Source organism: Bos indicus, chromosome 24, assembly GCF_029378745.1.
Source record: "Bos indicus isolate NIAB-ARS_2022 breed Sahiwal x Tharparkar chromosome 24, NIAB-ARS_B.indTharparkar_mat_pri_1.0, whole genome shotgun sequence".
NCBI lineage: Eukaryota > Metazoa > Chordata > Mammalia > Artiodactyla > Bovidae > Bos > Bos indicus.
The window spans coordinates 20,467,005-20,479,538 of NC_091783.1; the positions used below are offsets into that span (position 1 = coordinate 20,467,005).

At 41.2% G+C, this 12,534-nt stretch overlaps 1 protein-coding gene across 6 annotated transcripts in view; it reads right to left on the minus strand.

Moving 5' to 3' along the window:
- The window catches only part of KIAA1328 (KIAA1328 ortholog), a 425,486-nt gene that overhangs the window by 255,318 nt on the left and 157,634 nt on the right, over window positions 1-12,534 (minus strand). For all 6 annotated transcript variants that reach the window (XM_070778527.1, XM_070778530.1, XM_070778528.1 and 3 more), the window contains exon 6: window positions 12,002-12,129. In XM_070778527.1, the coding sequence (XP_070634628.1) occupies window positions 12,002-12,129 (128 nt within the window). The remainder of the gene's footprint in view (window positions 1-12,001; window positions 12,130-12,534) is intronic.

Genomic DNA, 12,534 nt, shown 5'->3' on the forward strand with positions numbered 1-12,534 from the left:
TAAAAGACACTTGCTCCTTGGAAGGAAAGTTATGACCAACCTAGATAGCATATTCAAAAGCAGAGACATTTCTTTGTCAACAAAGGTCCATCTAGCAAAGGCTATGGTTTTTGCAGTAGTCATTTATGGATGTGAGAGTTGGGACTATAAAGAAAGCTGAGCACTGACGAATTGATGCTTTTCAACTGTGGTGTTGGAGAAGACTCTTGAGAGTCCCTTGGACTGCAAGGAGATCCAACCAGTTCATCCTAAAGTAGATCAGTCCTGGTTGTTCATTGGAAGCACTGATGTTGAAGCTGAAACTCCAATACTCCACCTGATGGGAAGAGCTGGCTCATTTGAGAAGACCCTGATGCTGGGCAAGATTGAAGGCAGGAGGAGAAGGGGACGACAGAGGATGAGATGGTTGAATGGCATCACTGACTCAATGGACATGGATTTGGATAGACTCCAGCAGTTGGTGATAGACAGAGAGGCCTGGCATGCTGTGGTTCATGGGGTCGCAAAGAGTCGGACACGACTGAGCTACTGAACTGAACTGAATAACATGGGAGTGAAACCATGTCATCAGGGGTCAAAAGACATGCAAATCAAGTTAAAATTCTATCTACATACTGTACCTTTAGAGTAAAGATTCAAGTTAGAAACAGTGATCTTATACTTTGCTGTTCTTTCAGAAATTATTTCTGTCTATTAGTGTCCCTTTGCATTTCCATATTAATTTTTGGATCATCTTATCAATTTCTGTGAAAAGGAAAAATGCTGGAGTTTGCAACAAACCTATAAACAAATTTGTGGAAAATTACCATCTTAATAGCACTGAGTGTACAATCCATGAACATGGAATAGTATCTTAGATATTTAATTTCTCTTAGCAATGCTTTATTATTTTCAGTGTTTTATTGCACTGCTTTCTTAAATACATACATTTTAAATTGTTCATTGATAGTAAATAGAAATAGACTTGCATACTGATCTTATATCGTGCAAACCAGCTAAACTGATTTATTCTATCAGTTTGTGTGGTGTGTGTGTCTGGATTTCTTGAGATTTTCTACATATAAGATTATGCTGTCAATGAATAAAGACGGTCTTATTCCAGTAATACAGAGAAAATTTCCTCCAACAGAGCTTCCTTCTGTCTTCTTCCCTTCGTGCAAGTACACACACATACATACACACAAAGTCTTATATCTTATAAGCTCAATAATACAATTTTATAATTGTTGTTTTATTCAGGTGACTTTTATGTTGTCTATTTAAGAAAAAAAAGATATATAATTACTTTTACCAGTGTTCTATTTCTTTATGTGAATTTGAGTTACTGTCTATGTCATTTTTTTTCCTCTGAACAGACTTCTATTAGTATTTATTGTAAGGCAGGTAAGCCAGCAATAAATTCTCTTTGTCTTTATTTATTTAGGAATTTCTTATTGTCACTTTCATTGTTGAAGGATAGTTTTGCTTGATTGCCAGTTTTTTTCCCCTTCAGCTCTTTGAATATGCCATCCCACTGCCTCTTTCTTCTACTGTTTCTGATGAGAAGTTAACTGTTAATCACATCTTTTTTTCTATCTACAAATCTTTTATTCCATGAAGAATTCTGTAGTACACTTGAGTCAAACATGTAACAGATATTCAAAGAGCATGACATTTTTGATTTGGCTTCTTTGTCAGTTAGAAGTGTGGTGACACTTCTGGACTGCCAAGAAAATCTGGGTTTATATAAAAAACTCAAAAATATCTTAGTATAGACAGAAATAAAATAAATATTACATATTAAAATACATAAGTAAATAAGATAGAAGGTACTAGAAGAATGGTAAGGAGCTTTATTAGCGCATGCCTGTATGTGGTAAACAAAAAATTTTAACCAAAAGAACATATGAAAATAATCACAGTATAGGAAGTTGTCTCAAGACATTGTGGTCCAAAGTGCTACCAAACTCTTTAACAAACTATAGAGACAGCAGTAATAGAAACACAGAAACAATTAAACATGCACTCAGCAGTGATTTATCTTTATTATGGTTCAGATTCTGTCTGGTCCATGATGCAGACCTAAATAGAGAAATACAGAACAAGTAATCATGGGAAAAATGGAAAAATTTCTATAAAAGGCCTTTTACCAGATCAGAACAACAGAGATTCATTAATATCCACTGCCCATGGTTAAAAAGTAATGGAGATTTTATCCATCTGGTAGAAAAGGGAGAAATCTCAAGATGATTCCAAATATACCTTTTAATATCCACTTGGCAAAAAAATGAAGAGTTGAGAAAAACAGTAAGTCAATCTTGCATAGGGACATTTTCAAACTACAGTGGGAAAAGCTAGTCAACATGCACCCTAGGTTTTAATATAAAGAGTTCTGTGGAAATACTATACCATTCCTGGAATGATACAGCTTATCAAATAAGATTAAAATAGGGGACTTCCCTGGTGGTCCAGTGCCTAAGACTCCGTGCTCCTGATGCAAGGGGCTTGGGTTGGAACCTTGGTAAGAGAACTAGATCCCACGTGCCACAACTAAAGGTCCCACCTGTTGCAACTAAGACTCAGCACAGTCAAATAAATAAAAATAAAATAGAAGTTATACGCATCATAGTTTAAGGTGACATTAAGTTCAGATTCACAGAAAAAGAAATTAACACTCACCTGTGATAAGAAGAGCTATATTCTAAAATGTACACTGACCAAAACTATGGTTACTGGATCCTCCCATGTCCAAGAACCAAGGTCATATTTGTTAAGTACTGTTTCTTAAGGATCAGGAAACGGAGTAACAGACACACATCAGTGAGGTGTCTCAGTCTAAATAGAGTAAGTGAAACATCTTTCTAGATTCCACAGTGAAGAATTTGTAAGGCTGAACAAATTATAAGATGAATGGAGAATGTAAATTCATCTTTGAGGCAAAGCAAGAAAGAGGACTGGGGAAAAGCAAGGAAAAAATTTACTTTGTAAATGGAGCAACTTCTTTTCAACCAAAAGGCAAAAAAGAAAACCATAAGCTAGGGCATTCTTCATAAGAACTGCAGATTTAATAAAACTATACACAAAACCTATAATAAGCAACTTGAGCCACATAGCAACCAACACAAAGAAGAAACTGAACAAGTCCCTTAAAGTCAAATGAATCTCATGAAAAATGAATTGCTGACTCTCCATCACAAAATCTAAAGATGAGTTTAAAAAAACCTTACTTTGAAAACAAATAAAATTTTACATCTACCTAACATTATGGCTACTCACAGAAAAATCAAAGTGTTTCCCACCATCTCTAGTAGATTTGTGCTCTGGTATTCAAAAAACTGGATTTCAGATTAAGATTCAAAAGAGGGTTAGTTGTAGAAACAAGGGCATTTAAAGCAAATTTTCTATAAATCTATATTTTAGCTATCTCAAGTTTTTCTTGTCTTTCTCTCAAGAAAATACAGATTCAGGTTGTTTGGGTTCATATCTTGATTTCCCAGGGCTTCCCAAGTGGCTCAGTGTTAAAGATTCTGCCTGCCAAGCAGGAAACATGAGTTCAATCCCTGGCTTGGGAAGATCCCTTAGAGAAGGAAATGGCAACTCTCTCCAGTATTCTTGCCCAGGAAGTCCCACAGACAGAGGAGCCTGGTGGGCTTCAGTGCATGGGATTGCAAAGAGTCAGACAGGATTTAGCGACTAAACAGCAGTTGCTTGATTTCCCGACTTGCTACCTAGATGACTTGGACAAATCTCTTCCTCTGCCTCAGGCTTCTCCTCTGTAAAATAACTTCACTGGGCTACCAAGGGAGTAAATGTTTTAATGTACGTTAAGAGCTAAGAACAGTACCAGTACACAGTATGTACCACATTAAATTTTGTTAAATAAAATTAAATATTTATTAAGCCAAATATATTAGTCTCTGAGTGTACAAAAACCAACAGGATGCTTGTTTTCAAAAAAGTTTGGTGAAAGAGATGGATGAATAAACAGTGATTACAAAAGAATAAGATGTCCACTAGATTCACCCAGGTTCCAAGATGTCGAGTGAGAAAGTGCTTACTTTGGTTTAGCTAAAAGAAGCCTGTCACAAAGAACAAGTCAGGTAATACAGGTGACAACTGCCAATTACTGTTCAAAAGGAAACTTATTTTCCCAATTCAGGTTAAAATAGTAGAGCCTACAGTTCACTTCAGTCACTCAGTCGTGTCTGACTCTTTACGACCCCATGAATCGCAGCATACCAGGCCTCCCTGTCCATCACCAACTCCCGGAGTTCACTCAGACTCATGTCCATCGAGTCAGTGATGCCATCCAGCCATCTCATCCTCTGTCGTCCCCTTCTCCTACTGCCCCCAATCCCTCCCAGCATCAGAGTCTTTTCCAATGAGTCAACTCTTCGTATGAGGTGGCCAAAGTACTGGAGTTTCAGCTTTAGCATCATTCCTTCCAAAGAAATCCCAGGGCTGATCTCCTTCAGAATGGACTGGTTGGATCTCCTTGCAGTCCAAGGGACTCTCAAGGGTCTTCTCCAACACCACAGTTCAAAAGCATCAATTCTTCGGCGCTCAGCCTTCTTCACAGTCCAACTCTCACATCCACAAATGACCAGTGGAAAAACCATAGCCTTGACTAGACGGACCTTGGTTGGCAAAGTAATGTCTCTGCTTTTGAATATGCTATCTAGGTTGGTCATAACTTTCCTGCCAAGGAGTAAGCATCTTTTAATTTCATGGGTGCAGTCATCATCTGCAGTGATTTTGGAACCCCAAAAAATAAAGTCTGACACTGTTTCCACTGTTTCCCCATCTGTTTCCCATGAAGTGATGGGACCAGATGCCATGATCTTCGTTTTCTGAATGTTGAGCCTTAAGCCAACTTTTTCACTCTCCTCTTTCACTTTCATCAAGAGGCTTTTCAGTTCCTCTTCACTTTCTGCATATATGAGGTTATTGATATTTCTCCCGGCAATCTTGATTCCAGCTTGAGCTTCCTCCAGCCCAGCATTTCTCAGGATGTACTCTGCATATAAGCTAAATAAGCAGGGTGACAATATACAGCTCTGGCATACTCCTTTTCCTATTTGGAACCAGTCTGTTGTTCCATGTCCAGTTCTAACTGTTGCTTCCTGACCTGCATACAGGTTTGTCAAGAGGCAGGTCAGGTGGCCTGGTATTCCCTTCTCTTTCAGAATTTTCCACAGTTTATTGTGATCCACACAATCAAAGGCTTGGGCATAGTCAATAGAACAGAAATAGATGTTTTTCTGGAACTCTCTTGCTTTTTCGACGATCCAGCGGATGTTGGCAATTTGGTCTCCGGTTCCTCTGCGTTTTCTAAAACCAGCTTGAACATCTGGAAGTTCATGGTTCACGTATTGCTGAAGCCTGGCTTGGAGAATTTTGAGCATTACTTGACTAGCGTGTGTGATGAGTGCAATTGTGCGGGTAGTTTGAGCATTCTTTGGCATTGCCTTTCCTTGGGATTGGAATGAATACTGGCCTTTTCCAGTCCTGTGGCCACTGCTGAGTTTTCCAAATTTGCTGACATATTGAGTGCAGCACTTTCACAGCATCATCTTTCAGGATTTGAAATAGCTCAACTGGAATTCCATCACCTCCACTAGCTTTGTTTGTAGTAATGCTTTCTAAGGCCCACTTGGCTTCACATTCCAGGATGTCTGGCTCTAGGTGAGTGATCACAGCACCGTGATTATCTGGGTCATGAAGATTTTTTTTGTACAGTTCTTCTGTGTATTCTTGCCACCTCTTTTTTTTTTTTTTTAATTTTTTAATTTAACTTATTAACTTTACAATATTGTATTGGTTTTGCCATATATCAACATGAATCTGCCACAGGTATACACGTGTTCCCCATCCTGAACCTTCCTCTCTCCTCCCTCCCCATACCATCCCTCTGGGTCGTCCCAGTGCACCAGCCCCAAGCATCCAGTATCATGCATTGAACCTGGACTGGTGACTCGTTTCATATATGATATTATACATGTTTCAATGCCATTCTCCCAAATCATCCCACCCTCTCCCTCTCCCACAGAGTACAAAAGACTGTTCTATACATCTGTGTCTCTTTTGCTGTCTTGCATACAGGGTTATTGTTACCATCTTTCTAAATTCCATATATATGCGTTAGTATACTGTATTGGTGTTTTTCTTTCTGGCTTACTTCACTCTGTATAATAGGCTCCAGTTTCATCCACCTCATTAGAACTGATTCAAATGTATTCTTTTTAATGGCTGAGTAATACTCCATTGTGTATATGTACCACAGCTTTCTTATCCATTCATCTGCTGATGGACATCTAGGGTGCTTCCCTGTCCTGGCTATTATAAACAGTGCTGCGATGAACATTGGGGTACATGTGTCTCTTTCCCTTCTGGTTTCCTCAGTGTGTATGCCCAGCAGTGGGATTGCTGGGTCATAAGGCAGTTCTATTTCCAGTTTTTTAAGGAATCTCCACACTGTTCTCCATAGTGGCTGTACTAGTTTGCATTCCCACCAACAGTGTAAGAGGGTTCCCTTTTCTCCACACCCTCCCCAGCATTTATTGCTTGTAGACTTTTGGATCGCAGCCATTCTTACTGGCGTGAAATCTTGCCACCTCTTCTTAACATCTTTTGCTTCTGTCAGGTCCATACCGTTTCTGTCCTTCATCGAGCCCACCTTTGCATGAAATGTTCCCTTGGTATCTCTAATTTTCTTGAAGAGATCTCTAGTCTTTCCCATTCTGTTGTTTTCCTCTATTTCTTTGCATTGATCACTGAGGAAGGCTTTCTTATCTCTTCTTGCTATTCTTTGGAACTCTGCATTCAGATGCTTAAATCTTTCCTTTTCTCCTTTGCTTTTCACTTCCCTCTTTTCACAGTTATTTGTAAAGCCTCCCCAGACACCCATTTTGCTTTTTTGCATTTCTTTTCCATGGGGATGGTCTTGATCCCTGTCTCCTGGACAATGTCACGAACCTCAGTCCATATTCATCAAGCACTCTATCAGATCTAGTCCCTTAAATCTATTTCCACTGTATAATCATAAGGGATTTGATTTAGGTCATACCTGAATGGTCTAGTGGTTTTCCCTACTTTCTTCAATTTCAGTCTGAATTTGGCACTAAGGAGTTCATGATCTGAGCCACAGTCAGCTCCTGGTCTTGTTTTTGTTGACTATATAGAGCTTCTCCATCTTTGGCTGCAAAGAATATAATCAATCTGATTTTGGTGTTGACTATCTGGTGATGTCCATGTGTAGAGTCTTCTCTTGTGTTGTTGGAAGAGGGTGTTTGCTATGACCAGTGCATTTTCTTGGCAAAACTCTATTAGTCTTTGCCCTGCTTCATTCTGTATTCCAAGGCCAAATTTGCCTGTTACTCCAGATGTTTCTTGACTTCCTACTTTTGCATTCTAGTCCCCTATAATGAAAAGGACATCTTTTTTGGGTGTTAGTTCTAAAAGGTCTTGTAGGTCTTCATAGAACCGTTCAACTTCAGCTTCTTCAGCGTTACTGGTTGGGGCATAGACTTGGATTACTGTGATATTGAATGGTTTGTCTTGGAAATGAACAGAGATCATTCTGTTGTTTTTGAGACTGCATCCAAGTACTGCATTTTGAACTCTTTTGTTGACCATGATGGCTACTCCATTTCTTCTGAGGGATTCCTATCCGCAGTAGTAGATGTAATGGTTATCTGAGTTAAAGTCACCCATTCCAGTCCATTTTAGTTCGCTAATTCCTAGAAAGTCGACGTTCATTCTTGCCATCTCTTGTCTGACCACTTCCAATTTGCCTTGATTCATAGACCTGACATTCCAGGTTCCTATGCAATATTGCTCTTTACAGCATTGGACCTTGCCTCTATCACCAGTCACATCCACAACTGAGTATTGTTTTTGCTTTGGCTCCTTTCCTTCATTCTTTCTGGAGTTATTTCTCCACTGATCTCCAGTAGCATATGGGCACCTACTGACCTGGTGAGTTCCTCTTTCAGTATCCTATCATTTTGCCTTTTCATACTGTTCATGGGGTTCTCAAGGCAAGAATACTGAAGTGGTTTGCCATTCCCTTCTCCAGTGGACCACATTCTGTCAGATCTCTCCACCACGACCCGCCCGTCTTGGGTGGCCCCACAGACATGGCTTAGTTTCACTGAGTTAGACAAGGCTGTGGTCCTGGTGTGATTAGATTGACTAGTTTTCTGTGAGTATGGTTTCAGTGTGTCTGCCCTCTGATGCCCTGTTGTAACACCTACCGTCTTACTTGGGTTTCTCTTACCTTGGGCGTGGGGTATCTCTTCACGGCTGCTCCTGCAAAGCGCAGCCGCTGCTCCTTACCTTGGACGAGGCGTATCTCCGCACCGCCGTCCTTTCTGACCTTGAATGCGGAATAGCTCCTCTAGGCCCTCCTGCACCAGCGCAGCCACCGCTCCTTGGAGGTGGGGTTGCTCCTCCCGGCCACCGCCCCTAACCTGGGACGTGGGGTGGCTCCTCCTGGCCACCGCCCCTGACCTCACACGTGGGGTAGCTCCTCTCGGCTGTTCTTGCGCCGTCGCAGCCTGGCACTCTTAGCCGCTGCCCCTGACCTCGGACGTGGGGTAACTCCTCTTGGCCGCCTCCTCTCGGGCATGGGGTCCTCCCGGCTTCTGCCCCTGACCTTAGACATGGGGTAGCCGCCCGCGCCAAATGCGCCGGTCGCAGCCGCCCGCGCCAAATGCGCCGGTCGCAGCCGCCCGCGCCAAATGCGCCGGTCGCAGCCGCCCGCGCCAAATGCGCCGGTCGCAGCCGCCCGCGCCAAATGCGCCGGTCGCAGCCGCCCGCGCCAAATGCGCCGGTCGCAGCCGCCCGCGCCAAATGCGCCGGTCGCAGCCGCCCGCGCCAAATGCGCCGGTCGCAGCCGCCCGCGCCAAATGCGCCGGTCGCAGCCGCCCGCGCCAAATGCGCCGGTCGCAGCCGCCCGCGCCAAATGCGCTTGTAGAGCCTACACGTGGCCTTAATTTCATTCAAATAGTAGAGGCTACAAGTGGTTTGACCACCAGGAACTTCCTGAAATCATGGTTTTAAATTTTTCTCATGATAAAGTTAAAATGAAAATTCAAAAGTATCTCCTTTTGAGAATATACTTTCTCCATACCCTTGACCAACAATTTATAATATTTGTTATTTTTTTTTAAGTTTTGCCTCTCAAGTTTAAGGTTAAGTAAGAAGGCAGTGTTAACTATGGCTGGCTGCTAGGGAAACGTCCAAGAGTCACTAGTTTAAACATAAAACACTATTCCTTGAGGAAGTTTTACTCCCTCCCGCCTCATTTTCAGTTCACTTCAGTTCAGTTCAGTCACTCAGCCTTGTCAACTCTTTGTGACCCCATGGACTGCAGCATTCCAGGCTTCCCTGTCCATCACCAACTCCTAGAGCTTGCTCAAACTCATGTCCATTGAGTCCAGGATGCTATCCAACCATCTCATCCTCTGTCGTCCCCTTCTCCTCCTGCCTTCAATCTTGCCCAGCATCAGGGTCTTTTCAAATGAGTCAGCTCTTCACATCAGGTGGCCAAAGTATTGGGAGTTTCAGCTTTAGCATCAGTCCTTCCAATGAATATTCAGGACTGATTTCCTTTGGGATCGACTGGTTTGATCTCTTTGCAGTCCAAGGGACTCTCAAGAGTCTTCTCCAACACCACCGTTCAAAACCATCATTTCTTCAGTGCTCAGTTTTCTTTATAGTCCAACTCTCACATCCATACATGACTACTGGAAAAACCATAGCCTTGATGGAAAAACCATAGCCTTGACTAGATGGACCTTTGTCAGCAAAGTAATGTCTCTGCTTTTTAATATGCTGTCTAGGTTGGTCATAGCTTTTCTTCCAAGAAGCAAGTGTCTTTTAATTTCATGGCTGTAGTCACCATCTACAGTGATTTTGGAGCCCAAGAAAATAAAGTCTGTCACTGTTTCCATTGTTTCCTCATCTATTTGCCTTGAGGTGATGGGACCGGATGCCATGATCTTAGTTTTCTGAATGTTGAGTTTTAAGCCAGCTTTTTCACTCTCCTCTTTTTAGAAGTAGATAGAAAAAGGACTGGGCCTCCTTAATCTAGATGTCTTTAGAGTGCCCTAATGACTATTTCTTGACTCTCAGTCTCTATCCTTGTGTGTGTGTGTGTTAGTCACTTAGTCATGTCCGACTCCTTGTGACTGCACGGACTGTATCCCACGAGGCTCCTCTGTCCATGGGATTCTCCAGGCAAGAATACTGGAGTGAGTTGCCATTTCCTTCTCCAGTCTCTATCCTTAACTACTGGCAATTGAAAAGTCCCTCTGCCTTTCATCCAATACTCTGGTCAGTGTTTCTGTGCCCTGTTAACGCCCATCATGGAGAGGGAGGGAGTGGAAATGAAAAAGCAGAGCTCAGAAATCTTAACTTCATGCTATAGTTTTCCCTAGCCCACTCATGAGAGCAACAGACAAGGGCCACCTTAAAATACACCTGCCCTTTTGCAAAGTGGCAAAACAAATCCAGACAAACAAGATTAGCTGCTACCTTCTCTGCCTCATTTTATAGCCTAAGTTTTCAGAAAAGAGAACCAAAGAAAATTTTTCAAAAGTTAGAATACAAATAAACCACTCATACTTTGGTTGTTTCTTATAAATATTACAGACTTCAAAAAAAGGGTGGGTATATTAAAAGTCTAAGATATACCACCTTCCAGCAAAATTATTATTCTTTCTTTTTACTGCCTCCTAGGTGGTGCTAGTGGTAAAGAACCTGCCTGCCAAAGCAGGGGAAGTACGAGATGCAGGTTCAATCCCTGGGTTGGGAAGATCTCCTGGAGAAGGAAATGGCAACCCACTCCAGTATTCTTGCCTAGAGAATCCCATGGACAGAGGAGCCTGGCGGGCTACAGTCCATAGGGGTCGCAAAAAGTCGGACACAACTCAAGTGACTCAGCACGCAGGCAGGCATGTCAAAACTTGAGGTTCAAAACTGGAGTTTTCTTGACCAAAACTGTTAACCCATCTGAGACAGGTGTCTTTAGGTTGAATAAAACTTAGAAGGGTTACAGAAAACCACTCAGGACTTGTTACTACTCAAAGGGAAAGGATAATCCTTGCAATCAATATAGAATCTGAACCTGTACAATTTAACAGAAAAGACAGGATAATCCTTCTGAAAGTTGTCCATCCATGCATAAATGGAAAATGAACCTGGGTAATGAACAATTAGTAATAAAGTAGCTGTGCTCAACCTACTGAACCATAACCAGGATGGAATCTACTCTGATAATAGGTACATTATCAATGTCTTAATACTAATATGAGTGACTTTGACCCTACTATACATATAGCTTTTTTCCTACAGTGTTTCAATACAAAGGGTATCCTTATCCATTTGAAGATTTAAATTCGTTTGGATGTGAAAAAGACATCTGGTGTTAGTTGCTAGAGAGAAAGAAGTCGATTTTCAGAGCTTGTTTCACATCACAGCTGGCAGGGTTCTGAACTTTCATTTAATTATGTAATATGTACTATTTGATGATACGTATACAAACTCTAATACACAAACACTCATATATACTTATGTGATTAATAAGTATATACAAACACTAAATTACATTAACTATTCCAGTTTCTCTAATTAAAGCTTTTACCAGTCACCAAGACACTTTTATTATTCTAAAACTCTGAACATAAATTAGAAGAGGTTTATGAGTAAAAAAGAGCCCACCTGGTTGTCACTAAGTAACAGAACACTGGGTTTTCTTTATCACTCCTGCAGTGCTTCCATACAACCAGGAGCTGCCCTCCTGATGCACAGCCTGGTCAAGGAATCATTCCTGACCTCCAGGCCCCAGAACAGGAGAGGAAAAGAAAATAGGGAAGTAGATTAAACCAACTCAATCACACACTGTAATTGCACGTCTAAAGACAATGTATACAGTGAGATAATTAAAGTAAGAGGCCAAATGACTCTTCTGACATCTGGTTGATTCATTAAAAAACAAGGTAAGAAGTAAGACACTTACCTGTTGTTCCTGCATTTTAGCAGCACCAAGTTCTGAGACAGACATAGTGAGCTTCTCCTGCTGTTCTGATAGATACTTCTGATAGAGACTTAGAAGTTCTTGGCATTCTTTATATTGTAACTGAAGAGGTGAGATTGCAAATTAAGGGAAAAAAACTAATAAATGGATTTAAACTGCATCCAGCAGGGTAGTATTTCAGATTTCAACAAACAAAACAGAAGCAGAAATGCAACCATAGTTGGTGAGAGTGCAGGTAAGTATAGTCATCAGATGAACACAGCACATGTATCCCCCTCAAAATCATGAAACAATATTTCAGAGAGTGACAATGTTCATCCCATTTAAATATTTCTTTCTCAAATCTTTAAATTTGAATAAATAAGAACAAATGCAAACATACGCAAAGAAAAGTTGGACCCCCACCTCACACCATAAATAAAACTAACTGAAAATGGATTACTGACCTAAATGTAATAGCTAAAACTATAAGTTTCACAAAAGCAAAATTTTTGTGACCTTGGATTATGCAATGT